This window comes from Girardinichthys multiradiatus, chromosome 22 (assembly GCF_021462225.1).
Source record: "Girardinichthys multiradiatus isolate DD_20200921_A chromosome 22, DD_fGirMul_XY1, whole genome shotgun sequence".
NCBI lineage: Eukaryota > Metazoa > Chordata > Actinopteri > Cyprinodontiformes > Goodeidae > Girardinichthys > Girardinichthys multiradiatus.
The window spans coordinates 29,395,793-29,417,568 of record NC_061814.1 but is presented as its reverse complement, the minus strand read 5'-3'; the positions used below and the strand labels follow the sequence as shown (position 1 = coordinate 29,417,568).

Genomic DNA, 21,776 nt, shown 5'->3' with positions numbered 1-21,776 from the left:
TGACTTTCACTCATCCATTGTTATATTTGATAAAGTTTTATTTCTGGAAGATTTTAATCTTCATGTTGATGATACTTCCTGTAATGCAGCTGCCAATCCCATAAATATTACAAACTCTTTTGGTTTTAAACAGCATGTCACTGGTCTCACATGTAAAGGGGCACACATCTAAATCTGTTTTTTTTTTGTCTTGGACGAAATATTAATAATATTTGTATTGCAGGTGTATATGCAAGTGACCACAGCTGCATTTATTTTAACCTGTCATTTAATTTGGAAACATTAATGTCACAGGTGTTAATGAAAAGGAGAATCATTAATCAAGATACTCCTGAAAGTTTTCTGCCCTGTTTGATTTTAATTTTGACGTAAATTATGTTTTTGCACTTTTTAAAACTTTTGACAATCATTGTAAAACTATATTAGATGCAGTACCTCCTTTTAGGCAAAACATAGATGTTCAAAAGTATGTCCTTGGGTAACTGAAGCTATAAAAAAGGAGATTTGTCGCAAATTCAAACACCTGTGGAAGGCATCCAAACTTGAAGTGCACAGACTACATCAAAAAGAGTCAATTTTCTCACTAAATGACAAATTGAAAAAGGCTGAGTATTTTGGAAACCTAGCTTCTGAAAAAAAAACAAAAAAAACAAAGCCCTGTTTGATACCATTAAAAGTATTGTGGCTCCTGACGTCCTCAGGTTCCAGTCAACACTAAGGCTATTTGCAATCAGTTTTTGACATTCTTTTCAAACAAGGTTGCTGACTTAAGATTGAGCATTCTCCTTCACCCTTGCCTTACCAAGTATATAGTGTGGGTCCTGTCCTTTTTATCTGGTCTGTTTTTGATCTGTCCTATTGCAGGACATCCTTACTTTGCTTGGTCGTATGAAACTGTCTACAACCCCTCTTGATGTCCTCCCCACTAGTTTATTTATTAATGTGTTTCATTCTATTTGGCCTGTATTGGAAAGATTCCTACTGTCTCGCTATCCTTTTAAACAAGCACTTGTTCATTTTAGCTGACACGGCACCCCAGACCATCACTGACTGTGGGTACTTGACACTGGACTTCTGGCATTTTGGCATTTCCTTCTCCCCAGTCTTCCTCCAGACTCTGGCACCTTGATTTCCGAATGACATGCAGAATTTGCTTTCATCTGAAAAAAGTACTTTGGACCACTGAGCAACAGTCCAGTGCTGCTTCTCTGTAGCCCAGCTCAGGCGCTTCTGCCGCTGTTTCTGGTTCAAAAGTGGCTTGACCTGGGAAATGCGGCACCTGTAGCCCATTTCCTGCACACGCCTGTGCACGGTGGCTCTGGATGTTTCTACTCCAGACTCAGTCCACTGCTTCCGCAGGTCCTCCAAGGTCTGGAATCGGCCCTTCTCCACAATCTTCCTCAGGGTCCGGTCACCTCTTCTCGTTGTGCAGCGTTTTCTGCCACACTTTTTCCTTCCCACAGACTTCCCACTGAGGTGCCTTGATACAGCACTCTGGAAACAGCCTATTGGTTCAGAAATTTCTTTGTGTGTCTTACCCTCTTGCTTGAGGGTGTCAATAGTGGCCTTCTGGACAGCAGTCAGGTCTGCAGTCTTACCCATGATTGGGGTTTTGAGTGATGAACCAGGCTGGAAGTTTTAAAGGCCTCAGGAATCGTTTGCAGGTGTTTAGAGTAAACTCGTTGATTCAGATGATTAGGTTCATAACTCGTTTAGAGACCCTTTTAATGATATGCTAATTTTGTGAGATAGGAATTTTGGGTTTTCATGAGCTGTATGCCAAAATCATCCGTATTAAGACAATAAAAGACCTGAAATATTTCAGTTAGTGTGCAATGAATCTAAAATATATGAATGTTAAATTTTCATCATGACATTATGGAAAATAATGAACTTTATCACAATATGCTAATATTTTGAGAAGGACCTGTATACTGTTCTGTTAAACCTTCTGAGTTTTTTAAACTATGAAGTCTAAGTGATTGCTTGGTAGAGTTTAAAAATGGTTAAATGTAAATTGCTTACAGCTGAATACTGACAAAACTGAAACATTGATTTTGGCACCTGATAAAAAAATTCCTGAAATCAGAAGATGCAGTTTCCTGGGATCCTCTGTTCAGTCAAATCTCAGAAATCTGGGTGTGATTTTTGACAGTTTTATGTTTCTTGATCACCATTTGTAAGAAATTAGCTTGAATATGTTTCTATCATTTTATAAATATTGCTAAGCTCAAATCTATTGTGTCCAGATGTGAATTAGAAATTATTTTACGTGCTTTAATTTCAACTTGGATAGATTATCGTAATGGACTTCTTACCTGTTTTAAAAAAATCTGCTGTGCAGCGCATTTAGGCAGTGCAGAATGCTGTGGCAAGACTCCTAACAAGGAGAAGCATTAGAGCTCACATTACTCCTGTCTTCACCTTACTGGCTACCAGTTAATTTTAGGTTTCATTTTAAACTTATTGTTTTAACTTTTAGGCCTCTGCATGGTCAGGCCCCTCAATATATCTTAGATGCTTAAGCCCCAGTCTTCTGCCAGAGCTCTGACGTTCGCTGATCAGGGTCTACTGTTAGTCCCTTGAACAAGGTTTAAGACTCGTGGAGATTGGGCATTCCAGGCCGTTGCATCCCGATTGTGGAATTCCCTTCCACTGAGTTTAGGCTGTGTCAACTCCGCTGATCAATTCAAAATGCAGGTAAAAACATATTTGTACAAACAGGCTTTTAATTAATGTGAAGTTTATAAATGTGATGTCTGTTTTGTAAAGCACTGTGCGGTTTTATCTGTGAAAAGTTCTATACAAATAAAATTTTACTTACTTACTTGCATTATGTTTACTCTTCGATTCTTAAAGAGAACAAAACATGTGCTTGGAAAATGTTGAACTGGTTTAGAATGCCATGTCTCTGATTGAACAGCAACCTGTTCTAAACGCAGCAAAACTGTCCCACGTGATGATTTTTCTTTCACCATGTTTAACAAGTGATTGATCCACGTTGGTAAATGGTAAACAGGTTGAATTACTGTATATTAGCTTTTCAAGTCTCAGAGACCACTCCCAGTGTTTTTACACAAGAGCCACATTTACAGGCTGCACTCACACATGCACACACGTATACACTGATACGTTGAAAGGTAAGCAATTTGCCATGCCAGGGGCACACTGACATTTGTGAGATATTGATTTAAAAAGGGATTTTTGTAATAAAAAAAATCAGCAGGTCCAATGATTTTCATTTCAACTTAGGCTGCACCTGCAGTTAGTCCATGCTGTTGAAATTCACATGCTTTTGCCAGAAAAATCTGTAATTGTTTCTTCAACACACATATAACCCACAACGCTTTTCCCTAATTCATTTAGATGAATCAAACCTTTGTACTTTCAGATACTGTAAAATTCTGGTAATAACTATGAAATGTTACTGAAGAAATATAAAAAATTAAGAGAAGTCCACAATCATACAGTGCCACTGTACACTAGTTTAATCAGAGCAGCGAGATTTGAGTGCATCCCATAAAGAATGACCTTAAAATGGCACAGAATGATCTCATGGTAATTTGAAAAATCAGTTTAGTCCATTGGTATGCCAGTCTATGGCTGCATACAGGACATATCAATTAATTACACTGAAAGAAGAACAGTGCAGTCCAGAACACTCTTACATCTACTTGAGATATGGTGGAACAGCCACACAGAAAATTCAGTTTTGTTCATACCTCCAGGACATGGCACACAAAAAATGAAAAGTCTAAGAGAATTGATTGCCTGACAAATGAAAGTAAAGCTTGTTGAGGCCCTGTGTGTTGACTATATGTCTGCTGGAGATAGCAGTTCTCACCTTCTGTCCATCGATTGCCTTTCGCCCTTCTGATCCAAGTTCCCCCTGCAATGACAAGATTGAAAGTATAAGACACATTTTCTACATATCAACTTCCATGCAGTATGGTTAAGCTGACAGATAACGGCAGAACTGGAACTTTAGGAAAGATTGTAACATATGTAAGATTATATGTAGCTTGTGAATAAGCTGTTTGAGCTTTACTAGTTGACTGCTTTTCACACACTCTGCCAGAAATCTGTGAGACGTCTTGGAACTTGTTGGCTCTTTATTAGTGTGTAACTAATATGTACAATGTAAGGACTTCGGCCGGCCCAAAACTCAAGCAAGAAAGCAATTATATCATTGCATTTATTGTATCAATAGTAGGGGGGGGTGGGGGGGGGGTGGGGGTTGGGTGGGGTGGGGGAATTGCCCTCACTATATAAATTAACAAAAGAATGTGAAAATATTTGTCTCAGCCAAACAATAGCACTAACAAAAAATTTACACTTGCTGAATAACTCTGTTGTATAAAGATATAGAGGAATTTATACATTAATATTTTATTGCAACAGAAACAATTAAGACAAATTGAGACTCTAATTTGAGGACATTTATTCAGTGGAAAAATCTATCAAATTCTGATAAAGAGAAAATAAAAGCTTTTTCTTACAATACCATAACTGGTAACCCTAGCAATATTAGAATATATAATATAAAAAAATGTAATATAGTTTAATATATATTTTACTATTTCAAGTTGATCAGATCTTCCAGGGACATTAAATTAGTAATTCAGTGATCTTCTGTTTTATTTTGCTGTAAATATAATTTTACACATGGGGTCATTTCTCTTGGGCACTAGCCACTGGATTTTACCTTGCCTCCCCACCACCACAGTAAGGAGGATGCCAAGATATGTAAAAACATCTGCAGCAAAGACATATTTTTAGATGACTTTCTACATTCCAGAAATGCACCGCTCTGTGTGGCTGCATGTTGGAGTAGCTCTGTTGTTTTCATTATAATGTCTTATTTTAAAGAATCGAGTTCCTCCATTTGTGGATAAGGATAGCTTTTATTAGATTGTTCCCTCTGGTGTTGGATGCTGTACAGCTAGTAGGATTTTTGCTGATACATTTGTAATTTTGGACATTTGTTATGATGAGAGTCGCTATTTAACATCTCAAAAGCTCAAATGTTTCCTCAACTACGACCACAACTACCCGATGACTTGAAAAGGAGGTGCTGTAATCCACATGTTAATGCAAAGTTCCGTCTCTGCAGCCAAGACACTGAACAGTTAGCAGTAAGTCTTCGTCCATATTATTTACCCAGAGTTCAACAGTGTTATTTTGGCAACGGTTTATGTTCCACCACCAGCTGTTACTGACACTGCATGTGATGTCATCAGCTCAGCTGTTGCTAAGCTACAGACACAACACCTCAAAGCGTTTGACAATATATGGTGATTCTAATCAAACTTTACTCTCTGTTAAACTTTCAACATTTTAACAGTTTGTCAGCTGCTCTACCAGAGAAAACAAAACATTGGATTTGTTTTATGCAACCCACTGTCATCTGGACAAAGCCAGCAGCCCTGTGAGGATCATGTTCTTTGATTTCTCCAGTGCATTTAACACAATTCAACCTGATTTGCTTTGTCAGAAACTCCAGAAGACTCAAGTGGAGGCCTCAACAATGGCTTGGATCAAAGATTACCTGACAAACAGACCACAGTTTGTGAGACTGAAGGGTTGTGTGTCTAACAAGGTAGCCAGCAGAACAGGAGCACCACAGGTTACTGTCACCATTCCTTTTCACTCTGCACACTTCAAACTTCCAGTACAAGACAGACTCCTGTCATCTGCAGAAATACTCGGATGATTTTGCAGTCGTCGGATGTATCATAGATCAGAATCAGAATCAGCTTTATTGCCAAGTTTGTACAGAAAAACAAGGAATTTGATTCCGGTACACTTTGCTCTCAATAATCAAGAATATCATTTTAAATGTACATATGTACACAATTGACTTTACAATGGAATATGAGATAGATAAGAAACTGAGAATAGGGAGCTGGTTGACAGCTTTGTGGCATGGTGTAAAAACAATCATCTCATCTTAAAGGTGAATAAAACAAAAGAGATGACTGATTTCAAGGAAAACAGGAATAGGTCCAACAATATTTTCATCATGGGAGAAGAGGTGGAGGTGGTGGAGAAGTATAAATACCTCGGTTTTCACCTGGACAACAGACTGGAGTGGAGAGGTAACTCAGAAGCCTTCAACAAGAGGGGACAGAGCACACCATCCTTCTTGCAGAAGCTTAGGTCATTCAATGTTTGCAGCAAGATGCTGCATATCTTCTATAGGTCTGTTGTGGAGAGCATGATCTCTTCTGCTATCATCTGCTGGGGAAGCAGCATCAGAGCCAGTGCCTTAAAAAAGCTCAACAAGCTAATAAAGAAGGTAGGCTTTATTCTGGGGACTCATCTAGAACCTCTGGGGATCATTGTGCAAAGAAGGATTCTTCATAAAATGAAGAACATTATAGAGAACCCTGAGCATCCTCTTCATGAGACTGTTGTACAACAACAGTGTCTTCAGTCAGAGGCTTCTTCAGATCTGCTGTAAGACGGAGTGCTACAGGAGATCCTTCCTGCCCACAACCATCAGCATCTACAATAGCTCTTTGAAACAAACTGCATAATATGAGCTACAACTTCATTTACCTTTGGGGTTAATGAAATATTCCTGAATTAAATTGAATTCAACTGAACTGAATTGAATTGAATCTTGAGTTCACCAGATCCATACCAACCAGTAGATACATGCATACCAGTTGTTTGAGAGAAAAAATAGTCATAACACAAATGTCTTAGGTTGGCTAAACTTTACTGGGACTTTAACTGTAACTGTGTGGTTTGGTGAGATGAGCCAAAGATGATGGCATGCCATGACCCACGCCAGGTGGGTCTGCCATGCCATAACACAAAAAAGCACATATGGAAAACCACTGCATGCCTATTCTTAAGTGAGGTAGAGGATCTGTCATGTTGTGGGCGTGTTTCACTTCCAAATGCCGTGGGAACCTGAAGATTTTAGGTAAACATTTTGTGGCCTTTGTCAGGAAAGTGAAAACCAATTGCCTTTGGATCTTTCTGCAGGATGACGATACAAAAAGTATGACTAAATCAATATAGATGTCAGATCCTGGTAATTTTTGCCTGCTACTAACCCTCTTCCACCAGTAGGGGCGTTAGGAGCTGCGGAGCTGGTCGTCAGGTGTTTCGCATATTGTCATCAGTTGAGGACTATAAGAAGGAGGCGAGCCAGTACTTCGACGCCTGAGTGTTTTGCCTCTTAGTGGTATTTTACCTGGCCAATTCTTGGTTTAAGATTATTGCTTATCTGAGAAGATTCTGTTCCTTGCTCCTTGACTAATGTTTTGTTTTTGTCTCAGGTTGACTAAGCCTCATTCTTGTGAGACATCAGAAGGAACTTTCAAACTGTTTTATGGACTCTGGATCCTTGCTTTTGTTCCGCTGGCAGCCTGATCAGATATTGTCCTCACAGCTTCATGCGAACGCTGTCCACCCTCCTCCAAACCTCTTTGAACTCACCTGCTACGCCGTGCTGCGTAGCCACCGCTCACCAGGATCACAACCTCTCTCCCTGGCGGACTTAACTCTACTTAATGTAAGCTTAATGTAAGCTTAATGTAAGCCATAGAATGTATTTGAGAATTTAGGTTGTGGTTTCTCACCTGCATCCGTTTTCTCTTACAGTCTCCCTGCTACTTCAGTTCCCTGCACCTGAGTTCCAAAATAAAAGTTTTACTAAACGTTTCTCTGTTTCTTCGTATTTTTCTGCATGTGGGTCAAGTCGGCTGTCAACAATATGACAGAACACTCAGGCCAGCCAGACCCCGTAGAAAAACTATGGAGAACTGTTTCGGAACATGGTCTGGCGATTCAGGCGCATGATTCAACCCTCTGTTCGCTCCTAGAACAACAGCGACAGGTCAGTCAACAGCTTGGGGAGATGACGGCACAATTGCAGCATACTTTAAGTATTAGAACTACCGCACCACTGGAGGCCGCTGCAGAGCCTTCGGTTACGCAGCGACGTCCGCATGGCCGAGACGTCACTTCCCCCTGCCCTGAGAAATTTTCCGGTGAGGTGGGAGGTTGTCGTGGATTTTTGTTACAATGTTCCTTAGTATTTAACCGTTCTCCACAGTCTTTTCTCCATGATGATGCAAAGGTGTCTTATATTTTAGGGTTGTTATCTGGTAGGGCACTCCGATGGGCAGAAGCAAGATTTACTAACTATAACCATTTTGGCTGCACTTACGAAGGATTTTTGAAGGATTTTAGATCCATTTTTGACCTTGAGATGGGTCAGACTGATGTGGCTCGTAGATTGTGTATGCTTAAACAACACAATCGACCGCTCACAAAATTATTTTTCTATAGATTTTCGAACCTTAGCGGTTGCGTCCGGTTGGAATTCCAGCGCACTGAAGTCAATGTTTTTTCAAGCTCTAGACGAAAATTTAAAGGATGAACTAGTATTACAGGAGGAGCCAGAGAACCTAGATGAGTATATTGATTTAGCCCTCCGGTTGGATACCCGTATGTGGGAGAGGAGGCGAAACCGCGCTTAGCGGTTCTTTCCTAGAGTGCAGTCTTCTACCACTCACCAGCCGCCGAGCCGGCCGGTACAGGCCCCAGGTTAGGCTGAGTCCGAGCCCATGCAGCTCGGTTGGGCTCGGTTGTCTAAGGATGAGAGAATTCATCGACGTGAGGCCAGGCAGTGTTTTTATTGCGGGTCGCTCGAGCATTTTGTTTTGGCTTGCCCGGTTCGGCCAAAAGGTCGGGTCCACCGGTTCTAGCAGGGCGACCCGTGGACCAGAAGCCTCTTGGCATGCCCTCACGTTTCACTTTATCCGCCACATTAGTATTAAATCAACAGAGCTTCACTTTTTCCGCCCTACTAGATTCAGGTTGTGAACTGAGCCTAATTGATCAAGACCTGGTAAAACATCATCAGATTAAGACTGAACCATTAACTATGCCACGTCAAGTTTTAGCCTTAGATGGCCGGACGCTCCACAGCATAACCCATAGAACACTTCCCTTAGAATTGGTTTTATCTGGTAACCATAGGGAGCTCATCACCCCGTTTGTTTTTCCCATCGTTCTAGGTTTTCCTTGGTTGCAGCATCACAACCCGCATCTTAACTGGGCGGAGTTAAGGGTAGAGTCTTGGTCTACACAGTGTTTGTCATCCTGTCTCCAATTAGCTGTTCCACATAGTACTCCTGAGAGGGAGAGAGAGGTTGGACCCACCGATCTTGCTCAGATACCAACTGAGTATCATGACTTAAGTGCAGTTTTCAGTAAGTCTTGGGCTAAATCTCTCCCGGCGCACCGTCCTTATGACTGCACGATCGACCTTTTGTCGGGGGCTCCATTACCTTCCAGCCATCTTTATAAGATCTCGGGATCGGAGAGGTTGGTAATGGAGAACTATATTAAGGAGTCATTAGCCTCAGGGATAATCCGTCCATCTTCTTCTCCACTTGGAGCTGGGGTTTTTTTTGTTGGCAAGAAGGATGGATCCCTCCGTCCATGTATAGATTACAGGGGATTAAACGCCATCACGTTCAAGAATAAGTACCCTCTACCCCTGCTTTCATCAGCTTTTGAGCCAGTTTATGGTGCCACTATATTTACCAAGCTTGATCTTAGAAACGCTTACCACTTGGTTCGAATCCGCCAGGGAGATGAGTGGAAGACGGCTTTCAAGACCCCAGTTGGACACTTTGAGTACCTTGTGATGCCATTTGGATTATGTAACGCACCTGCTGTTTTCCAAGCCCTTGTGAACGATGTGTTAAGGGACTTCCTGAATCTGTTCGTTTTTGTTTACCTCGATTACATTTTGGTCTACTCTAAGACTTCTGCAGAGCATCGTCAGCATGTCCGGCTAGTCCTACAGCGCCTCTTAGAGAATCAGCTGTACATGAAGGCCGAGAAGTGCGAATTCCACCAGTCTTCCATCAGCTTCCTGGGTTTCGTCCTTGAGGGTGGGCAGGTTCGCGCCGACCCCAACAAGATCAAGGCGGTGGAGGACTGGCCTATTCCAACAACTCGAAAGGAGCTACAACGTTTTCTTGGTTTTGCCAACTTTTACAGGAAGTTTATTCTGAACTACAGCCAGACGGCCAGTCCCCTTACAGCCCTGACATCCTCCAAGGTGCCGTTCACCTGGACTACGGAGGCAGACAACGCATTCAACGCCTTGAAAACTAAGTTCACCCATGCAACAGTACTCGTTCATCCGGATTCAGCTAAGCAGTTTGTCTTGGAGGTGGACACTTCGGACACCGGGGTGGGGGCGGTGCTCTCCCAACGCCAGGATCTCGACGCAAGACACCATCCGTGTGCCTTTTTCTCTCGACGACTATCCACAGCAGAAAGAAACTATGATGTAGGTCACAGAGAGCTCCTGGCTATAAAGCTCGCCCTGGAGGAGTGGAGGCACTGGTTGGAGGGCGCTGAACACCCTGTGCTGGTCTGGACAGACCACAGAAATTTATCATACATCCAGTCAGCAAAACGGTTAAATCCTAGACAATCACGTTGGTCTTTGTTCTTTTCTCGTTTTAATTTGTTGATCTCTTACAGACCTGGTACCAGGAATATAAAGGCAGATGCCCTGTCACGTCAATTCTCCACAAATGAGACGGAGGAATTAGCTGCACCTATCCTACCTCCTAGTTGCACGTTTGGAACCATGACCTGGGAGATTGAGGACTGTGTGCGGCAGGCCCTCCTTGCTGACCCGAGGCCAGGATCTGGACCACCTAATCGGATGTATGTGCCCGACGCCGTCCGGTCTCGCCTCATTACCTGGTTTCATGCTTCAAGGTTTGCGGTCCACCCAGGAGCTAGTCGGACCATTGCCGCAATAACCAGACGCTTCTGGTGGCCCACTCTACATCGGGATGTTAATCTAATCGACCGCCTGCTGGCCTTCTACAACCACTGGATGTTCCACCTCGACCTTGGTCCCACATCACCGTGGATTTTGTTACTGGCCTTACAGATTCTCATGGTATGACGACTATTATGACAATAGTGGACAGATTTTCTAAAGCCTGCCATCTTGTACCCCTCAGGAAACTACCATCCGCCTTCCAGACTGCCAAGCTTTTGGTCAAACACGTGTTTCGTTTGCATGGAATTCCCCAGAACGTGCTATCTGACCGGGGACCTCAGTTCACCGCCCAGGTATGGAGGGAATTCTGTGCAGCATTGGGGGCAAAAGTTTATCTAACTTCCGGTCACCATCCGCAAACCAATGGCCATGTAGAGAGACTTAATCAGGAGATGGAGGCAGCTCTACGCTGCGCAGCATCCTCCAGTCCCACTGACTGGAGCGACCATTTGCCATGGACTGAATACTCACACAATTCACATGTGTCCACTGCCACTGGGTTTTCCCCATTTGAGGTTTCGCTAGTGTATCAACCACCCCTGTTTCCTGCGGATGAAAAGGAGATTGCTGTTACGTCTGTACGACAGCACGTCCGGCGATGCAGATGGATCTGGGCGGCCACTTCCAAGGCATTACAGCAGTCTGCTGCAGCCAACAAGCACTACGCTGACAGACGACGGACCCCCGCTCCTGCCTATACCCCGGGTCAGCAGGTGTGGTTGTCTACACGGACTGTTCCGCTTAAGTCTCTGGCCCGGAAATTATCTCCCAGGTTCATCGGTCCTTATGTTATTGATTCTGTGGTTAATCCTTCTTCTGTACGTTTACGTTTACCCCCTAGTTTCCGAGTCCATCCTGTTTTTCATGTATCTCAGATTAAGCCTGTCCAGTCCAGCATCCTCTCCCCTCCGGCTCTTAGTGGTATTTTACCTGGCCAATTCTTGGTTTAAGATTATTGCTTATCTGAGAAGATTCTGTTCCTTGCTCCTTGACTAATGTTTTGTTTTTGTCTCAGGTTGACTAAGCCTCGTTCTTATGAGACATCAGAAGGAACTTTCAAACTTTCAAAGTTTTATGGACTCTGGATCCTTGTTTTTGTTCCGCTGGCAGCCTGATCAGATATTGTCCTCACAGCTTCATGCGAACGCTGTCCACCCTCCTCCAAACCTCTTTGAACTCACCTGCTATGCCGTGCTGCGTAGCCACCGCTCACCAGGATTACAACTTCTCTCCCTGGCGGACTTAACTCTACTTAATGTAAGCTTTCACCATAGAACGTATTTGAGAATTTGAGTTGTGGTTTCTCACCTGCGTCCGTTTTCTCTTACAGTCTCCCTGCTACTTCAGTTCCCTGCACCTGAGTTCCAAAATAAAAGTTTTACTAAACGTTTCTCTGTTTCTTCGTATTTTTCTGCATGTGGGTCAAGTCGGCCGTCAACAATATGACAATAGAAACAATCAACCTTCTTCTATAACCATGTTAATACGAATACCTAAATCTTATAGATAAGTAGTGAGGAGGACTGAAATATCTAGATTGGAATGACCCTTGTCCGTATGCTCCACCCTTCTGAAAGGTTCTAGAAGACTAAGTGCTGTTCTACTGGTAAAACAGGATAGTAGGTTGTACAGGTGAGGGTGGACGGTAACTGGTGGCTTAAATAAAAAAACAATTATTTACGTGAGAAATCTTTGCCACTCAATAAATGTACATAGAGGCAAGGATGAATTTATTTTTACACATCTTTAGCAGCAGTGCCAATCATGGGGTGTGCTTTATAAGTAAGTCGTTTGTTGCAGCAGAGGGCTTCATCAACTGGATATGCTTAGAGCTGTTCACACAGATCCTAACCCAGTCTGCACAAACAGTTCAAACATCTAGTAGATGTTGCTACTGCAGTGACAAGGACATGATTCCTTCCTGGCTCCCACCCAGGATGAATGCCAACTATGTCCAACAGCGCACACTGCCAAGCCAGAAATGCCAGTGCTAGGATCTGAAACATGCATCTCTGCAGCACTATGCAGTCCACCCTCCGCCAACCACACACCCCTGCTTTGGGTTAATTATTTTATAACATCTGTGTCTCCTGCATTACTTTGATTTATTTCAGTAATGTTAAAACACTGCTTTATTTAAGAGCAACAGTATCTAGATCCATCTAGTCAAAGACAAAAAAAAGTAACACCACAAAGTTATGCTTCCTGGAAGCCTGACCTCCCTGTATGTCCCACCGTGATGAAAACAGTACGGACAACGGTAAGTCAAAGATCACTCATTCACACATTAGTGAATAGCATTATGAAGGCTTGTCATTTCGTCAGTAGTCCCACAAGTTCTTGCTGGCACCATGGCTCAGCAGCTGCAGATTGGGATACTGTTTCTTAACAACTGGAAAACGCTAATCCCAGCCCCTGTAAGAGTCACTGTATTGTTCCAATAATTGTGATGATAACTGTATTAACCTGAAAACAAAGGATATACCAGGGATAAAACCAGGGATATACTGTACATTCATATGTAGGGAAGTGCAAGAGACAAAAAAGTGATCATGTCACTTTTAATTGAGAAGATACAGTACCTTTCAAATGTATACTTACCTCTTGAAAGACCTCTGCTTACGTATTTTTCTAATTTTTGTGGATTTTATGATACTTAAACACAATGTAGCACATTATTAAGAAATGCAACCAAAATGACACCCGTTTTTTACAAGTAAAATTTGAATAGCAGGCATGCATTGGTATCAAGGCAAATCTCTGTCAAGTCTTTTTTCTTGTGGCCACAAACTGTTTTTCTTCCAAGGTTGCCCTGTATTTAGTTCAATTTTCCCTTACATCAACTCTGACCAGCTTCCCCGTTCCTACTAAAAAAAGCATCCCCACAACATGATCCTGCTACCGCCATGTTTCACCACTGGGATAGTGTGTTCTGTGTGATATGCTGTATAAGATTTTTCACCACACATAGCAGTTTGAACCTAGACCAAAACAATTAATATTTGGTCAGCACCTTCTTCCATATCTATGCTGTGATCCCTTCATAACTTGTGGCAAGATTGCAAAGTATCTTCTTTCAACATTAACTTCTTCTACCCAAGGTTCTTGACTCTTTTAGTTTTCAAATGATAGACTCAGTGGTGCTCAATGACATATTTTGGGATACTGTTTCAAAACCTAACCCTGCTTAAAATGTATCTATCAGCTTAAAAATTATTTATCTCTAACCTGTCTTATATGATCCTTGGTCTTCAGATTTTGCTTTCTAAAAAAGTGTTTAAAAACTGGATCATTTCCTTCCACATCCTTCCAGGCATATGACTACTTTTGCAAGGCACTGTAAATTGTAGAAAGGTAGACATTGCACATTTTTTGCCAACTAGGACAGAAATGTAAAGACGGCCATTCTAGGTTAAAATGAAGCCTACCTTAGCTGCTAAGATATTATCTTTGCATTATAGTTTGTGTCCCTATTATTGTTCCTTTTATTTCAAACAACACAGTCAGTGTAACGTTTACAACAGTGTGTCATAAGGTTTGTGACAATAAGAAGAATCACATAGTTTGCTTTTTAAAAGAAATAATAGAATTTCCCATCTGCTAATGTTAGTCACTGATAACAGATAAACCCCATGTGAGTGGAACCTTTTCCACATTGTTCCGTCAGTGATTTAAATTTCCTTTTTAGCCTCTGACACAAAACCTGTTCTCAGAAAAACTGATGAACATAATAGGAATAATGACAGGTTTTGACAGCTTATCAAAATTCATCGTCAGCAGCATAATAAAATGCTTTGACTCCTACAGTAATTCACTTATCAGGTGCAATGTGTGTACATTGAATTCAAGGGTATAAATGAAAACAGAAGTCTAAAAAGCATAAGAGCTATGAATAGTGCAAAAAAAATTAAGTGTATTGTCAAAGTGGAAAAACTTTTATATTTGCATGTACATGCAGGAGCTGTAAATCTGGCAATAACAGGGTTTATGTGCAAGGCCACAGAAAATGGATTTTCTTTCAAGTAAGCTGCATTCTTATAACCCACTACTTATCTGTTTAATTTCCTGGGGGATTCAGGATTAATCATAGCACTTTAATCCCTTTGCACTGCATACGAATCCTCCATCAAACTCACTGTAATGCGGGATAGTACTTTCCATTGGAGTAGCGCAGCCAAAGTAATCCTTGCACACTTTCCTAAGAAACTCTCTCCGTATAGGTCATGATGATTGGCCTGCAGCTCTCATTATGGGCTTTTTTAAATGCCTCAAATTGTCCAAATGCCTTTGATTAATCTCTACAAAGTCAAGTTAAATTGTTACAGAGTATACTTATAATATTTTAAACTCTCCAATCGAATGAGGTGCTCCTGTTGCTAATTGAAAGGCTTTTGAGCTCACCTTATTAACCGTATTTTGCTCTGACTTTGTTAACCCCCTTTATTATTTTTTAAATAGTGAAGATCCATTGAATAATCCCTACTGGAGATTCAGGGATCTAAAGTAGTGAGCTGCTGTCATAATTTAGTTTTGGAATATTGACAGAAAAGGTCAGAATGAGTAAAAGAATAGAAGCTACTCAGTGATGCTTGGTCAAAGCATGATATTTAACATATGGTTTAAAAGAAACAACCTGTTGTAACAATGTTTTTCTAACACCAGTAGCTTCAGAGATGCAAATCCAACAAGATGTAATAAACATTTTTACTGCATGATCAGTGATCATAATATTGTTGTTTGCAACTATAAATGGCTCCCTCAGAATGATGATCATGTTGCAGATGTGCTAAGCACTTATAATGCAGTGTACAGTATAATGTTTTCATATCACATAAAATCCCTGCCTATTAAATTAAATCAAACGTTCCTTTCAATATGTTACTTCGAACGTACCATCAAAACTACTTTCCATCAATTAATTAAACCCATCACACTCAGTTTGTTTAGACTCATTAAAACTTCAAATCAGGTGTATGAAATTATCTCAAAGCACCTCTCTGTGTTAATAACTTGAGAGGCACTCTAGCTACTGTGCCTTTTAAAGTGTTGATTTGAATTGTCATTTAAATATGTCCCTTCCAAACAGTCATTAAGTCAGCTTTAACCTTAAATCACTGCCATTTTTACATTTTAGATGTGCCTCTCTTGTGCTCTTTTAAAATGTAATTGCATCAATCTGCATGGATAAAATAATGAAGGAAAATAACAAGCAGATTTATTGAAAACAAAGGGTAAATTACAGAGAATAGGCCTCTAAGTATGGGAACCAATGAGAAAGATGAAGTAAAAAAAAGACAGAGATCACATTTAAACAGAAAACTGTTCATGTTTTGCTTTAGAAACAACTGTGTCTTCAGACTGATCAGATTGCACTGGGATATAATGATATTGTGCAAATAGGTTTATTGCAATGTTAACAACATACTGTATAGTGAGTAAGAAAGGTTAAATGATAAAAGCATAAAAATGGATGTTGTAATCTTCGTAAATTAAACTTTATATAACGTTAAACTTTTGTAAAATTCAGCTCACTTTATGAAATTACTTTCTGGTAAACATATTACATATAGCTAAGCATACCTTTAAAATAAAAACTGGACCAAAAACAGGAAAGAGTAAGAAAAATCACTATTACCAGTCTGATGAATTTTTTTCTTCATATATTATTTTTTTTTTATTACAAAATGTGGGGAGCTCTTAGTATTAAATGCATTGTCCCTTAGCACATTTTTCCTTAACTTGATCGATTCAGTGCTCAAGCCTGTAATGGGATTTACTGTGGATTTTGTTGTCTGGTCAGTAAACAAATGGTGCAAAGTATTGATTTTAAATGAAGACCTGAAATTTGATTTCAGGTGTGAGAAATTGACCCGTAGCCAATGGAAACACAAAATCAATGAACATTCTGGAAAATAAAGAAAAAGATTTGCACTTAAATGCGACTTTGAATATTATTTTGTCCACAGGGTCAAAAAAGCAAACAACAATGATTTAAAATGTATAGAAAATGAGAAAGTAATGGAGGTCACAATTGTAGAGAAAAAGACTTGATGTATATATATTTATCTTTTTAGAAGAGCTGGGGAATTGTCATGGCCATCTAGATGTGACACTCAGGTAAAACCCTAACAAAACTGGAATCGTTTGCTGGAGATGGAAGATCTGGTCAAAACAGAGAAATAGGTTTTGTACCAACAAATATACAATCAACAAATCAATCTGTCAACATTTTTTAGATGCCTTAATTCAAAAGATCAGTAAGTAAAACTAACAAAAACAGATAAAACAAAGTAAACAGACGAAAGCGAACCAAACCATTCTGAACTGTCAAATGGCCACAACATTGTATTCCCTTAGATTTGATAAGACACACACATATGTCCTTAGATACTGCTGTTAGACAATAAACTGTTATTTTTGTCAAAACAAAGTCACATCAGCACTTAAGTTTTTTAATTTCATACTATACATTTACTATGCATGTCTAGTAAAGCTTATATTTAAAAAACAATTATATGAAGTACTACAAGCATCTGGACATTTCTGAATTTTCAATGAGTTTTTTGCAGTTTAAAAAAAATTTTATTTTCCTACTATAAATCCTAGCATGGGTTTTCCACTGAATACTAAGACTCCCTCCCCCAACTTAACAATGTTAGGCTGTATCAGTGAGAGAGGACAGAAACTGACCAAATTACAACAAGATATGTCTCCATATTAGAAGACACAGGCTATATATACATGAGTTACTGCTTAGGTAAACATTTGTGTTTGCTTCTGCTTATCAAATAAAGATCTAAACTAACTTTTAATGAAGTTTGTCTCGTGATTGGGGTAGCAAACTCCCATCTCAAAAGCCTGGAGATTGGCATTTGTTCATCAGTGTCTCAGTTTTATTGGGGACAGACGTGGCCACTATCTGAACAAAAAGGTGGAGGAGGATCCTGCTGGTTAAAAGATGACTGGATGACCCCTTGGTATGTTGTGCGTATTAAGGTTCTAATGTAATCCATTAAAACCTATGTGGCATTTCTTACTGGCCTTGCCGCAAGTGATGTATGACTATTCATCTTTTTAAAGTTATGTCTTAATTGCCTGTGGCTATATTTAAGTTTGTTTTATCACTTATGTCATTTGGTTTGGTAAAAACAACCCACATATAATTAATAAAGCTACCAACTTTATTTTTCTAGATAGAAAAAATATATCTAAGCTATTAACCAATATATCCATTTTCATACACTCTATCACTTAGTTTCTAATGCTTGTTTTTACCCACTCTAATATTTAGAGTTATTGGCAGAGAGCACATTTTGTTATCAGATATGTGGATGTGTTTTTGCTTGAATGACATGATACCTTCTCCCTGATTAAGCCTAGCTCAAAGGTTATCAAATAACAGCTAATAATTAATTGCCAACACTGTAACAGCACAATTATAATACAGTTTTAGAGCCTATCTTTGTTACTTTAATTAAGGACTATGAGCTAACAGGTATAACCTATGTGCAAATTTAATTAACACATTTTTATTATTGAACAGATACTTTTCATACAGTATCTAAAATTATTATAAAATGGGTTATATGGCAATTTTGCAGAGTGTTGACAATTAGCTCATTGCAGAAGGGATTCACCAAAGAAATTATTTGTTTATTAAAATATCCATAACATGACTAAATGGACAATGTCAGATGGTTTGAATTTATGGGTTTAGTGACATGGCAAGGCAGCTATGTTACTGCAAGACCTGAATTTGTCTCTAAATGTACAAGTTTCCCTTTTTTTAAACATAATTTCCAGGCAAAGAAACCTCAGTGTTAATACAATCTGATCTTAAAGTGTCAAAGACACTAGAGTAACAACATAAACTGGGTACAAATTACAAGAAGTGTTTGTTTTAAGGTGGTTTGGTCTACAAGGAAAGAGGAAATGTTTGTTTTCCAAACAAAAAAAATCCTACATATCTTAATCCCACAGCTACATGATGGCAATTATGAGAGTGACCCTAAAAGCCATCTGGTTTTATCAGGCACACAGTACCACCACCTGTTCTGCTATGAATTCCATTCATAGTTGAATGCCGTCTCCTTTCCAGTCTTCTTTAACCTTGTATAAACAGCGAAAAGGGGATTTAATCACTCAAACAATATGATTCGTCTGGGGATAAATAACACTGTTTGTCTGGGGATTCAATTGTTTGTTCTTTTTTCCATGTCCTCCAGCTGACATAACACCAACAATTTTCAGTAAGTGGGCATTTACAATTTACAATTCAACATGTCTATTGAGCTGTCATGGAAAAGGGGCATTTTCTTTTCAAACTATACCTGTTTTCTACTGATTGCACAAATCTATGATTTCCCAATTCACACTCCTTGGGTGAGTTGGGAGAAATCTAACCTTGTGGAGGTAATTGTATGGTAGCCCCACTGAAGGACCTTGACAGAAGAACATGACACTTTGCCAGAGACTACAGCACTGACACTTGCTCAATGTGGAAGCGATGTGTTCTCTTTTCCCACTAACACTCAAGTATAAATTTTTCCTGCAAAAAATTGCTGTCTCCCCTGCCATTTAGACCGTGCAGAGTTCCTGGGAAAACCAGTAGCACTAGCTAAGTAAATAAATAAATGTATGAACCAATATGGCAAAACAAAACAGATGAGAATTTATCTGAAAACAAAAGCAAGGTTATTTATGGCAACAGGCAGAACCAAAACTGTTTGTGGAACAGACCAACTCACAATACTAAAACAGAAGAAACACCTTAATCTCCAGCATTTTTTTAGGACTAGTTCAAATGTTGTCCTTACCTTGTGTACTTTTTCTCCATTTTCTTCAAACAGCCCAAGCATGCCTGGAAGACCATCCTGTGAACACAATTAGTAAGATATTTTAAAAGAAACATTTGTAATGCAATTATTTAAATTTAAAGGAATCTCATTGGCTCTTTAAATTTTCTGTTGTTTCTGCTATTTACAGCTAACAGTTTCATATCACAATCAAAAAGTATTTGATGAAGAAACATGTTCTTACAACTCAAATATAATTTTTTACAGAAACTAGCACATATCTGAATATATATCTAAATGAGATATATCCTCGTTTTTACAGATTTATTATTTTTAATTGTGTTCAGTCCTGTGGGTCAGTAGTTATATTAATTTCCATTTTCAAAATTGAGGAACAATGTAACAAAGTTTGAAAGAAAATAGGTGAGCACAGCCAGTAGTTGCTGAAGAGTGATGATGTTACACAACATCAAACCTGGGCTTTAATGCATAGAGGTGACATTTATATGGTGATTTATTCAGTGAGTAGAAGGAGGTCAGAAGAAAGCATTTGCTCAGAAACTTAACAAACCACCACACTACCCCGGGCTTTAAAAGAGCTCTGTGGTAAAAAGAGTCTGCCTGTAAATTAACACACTGGTAAATGACTCCTTGTGAGAAAAACTGTTGATGTTGCAATTTCTGCTGTGGTTCTAACTAGCATTGTTCCTCCCTTTCTCCAAACAACAGTCTGCAAAATATCCTCTTTTACACAAGTGAGTCATGCAGTGAAAGTGCAAATCTAACGTTTGTCCACATCAGCAGTTCATGTTTCACGTTAAACTATTCAAATTCCTTGCTGTTTGTGATCTCTCCTGCCATCATCTGCTGGGGAAGCAGCATCAGAACCAGCGCCTTAAAAAGGCTCAACAAGCTAATAAAGAAGGCTCTGTTCTGGGGACTCCTCTGGAACCTCTAGAGATCATTGTACAAAGAAGGATTCTTCATAAAATGAAGAACATTATGGAAAACCCTGAGTATCCTCTTCATGAGAGTCTTGTACAACAACAGAGTGTCTTCAGTCAGTGGCTTCTTGAGATCTGCTGTAAGACGGACCACTACAGGAGATCCTTCCTGCCCACAGCAATCAGCATCTACAACGGCTCTTTGAAAAAAAACTGCATAATATGAGCTACAACATTTATTTCCCTTTGGGATTAATAAAGCAGTTTTGAATTTGAATTGAATTGAACTGAAACATGCACTAAAGTAATGTAGCTGTAAACCCCCTATTCCAAGGGCATTATTTATCACTCCACTATTTATAAGTCTGTCTGCGGTTAGTTTCCCCACAACAAAGTGTTACTGAGCCCTAAAATGTTACTCCAAGCTAATGCTACAGATATAGTAGACAGAAGGCAAATTAAAATATTGCATCTACAGTCAAATGCTCTTGCCTTCTTTTGACTCACATATGTAGAAAAATTGCTGCCATTAAATATCTATAAATCTTGTCTGGTAAACTTTGTGCACACAACACTCATGGTCACATCTGTGACATGTCTTAGATGTCGCATGAAGTTGGTTTGTTCTTGTCTTTCAGTTGCTTCTTACATTGCTTCTTCCCCTTAATCTAAGACTGGAATTGGTAAATAATCCTGGGGCAAAAAAGTTTCCAAAAGAGACATTTTGATGGTTAAGGAGAAGTCTGTTTGCCTTCACTATGTTTATCTACGTTTCCTACTTAGATGAGCTTTGAGGCAAAAGTATTCACTATATCAAATTTTCTGTGTCAATAAACCCCCAATTGACATATTGCAGTAAAGATTTTTGTTTTTGTTTTTTTTGTGAAGTAAACGGCCCCTTCTGTGAAAATCATGAGACATTTGCAGTTTAGGATCAGTTACAGCATTCTCCAGACAGGAATGCATATCCAGTTTGAGGAAGGGTCTTTTTGTTTCATACAAGTACATTTTCTCCCCTTTTTTATGTGCTTTGAAAAAAAATGGTAAGGCTGTTTGTTACTAAGTTTAACAGTCATAAAAGAGTGAAATGTGGAACTGAATGTAACCAGTAAAAAGAACACATTTCAATTTTAAAAGTAGGTTAATATTTGCAGAATAAAAAGGGTTTGTTTCACATTCGGACAAAAGCAGTGTTTGTTA

General features: G+C 39.5%; 1 protein-coding gene across 3 annotated transcripts in view; it reads right to left on the bottom strand.

Moving 5' to 3' along the window:
* LOC124858692 (collagen alpha-1(XIX) chain-like) overlaps window positions 1-21,776 on the bottom strand; it is a 176,496-nt gene that overhangs the window by 138,032 nt on the left and 16,688 nt on the right. For all 3 annotated transcript variants that reach the window (XM_047350828.1, XM_047350829.1, XM_047350830.1), the window contains 2 exons: window positions 19,654-19,710; window positions 3,845-3,889 (listed from right to left, as the gene is read on the bottom strand). In XM_047350828.1, coding sequence (XP_047206784.1) covers window positions 3,845-3,889; window positions 19,654-19,710 — 102 coding nt within the window. The remainder of the gene's footprint in view (window positions 1-3,844; window positions 3,890-19,653; window positions 19,711-21,776) is intronic.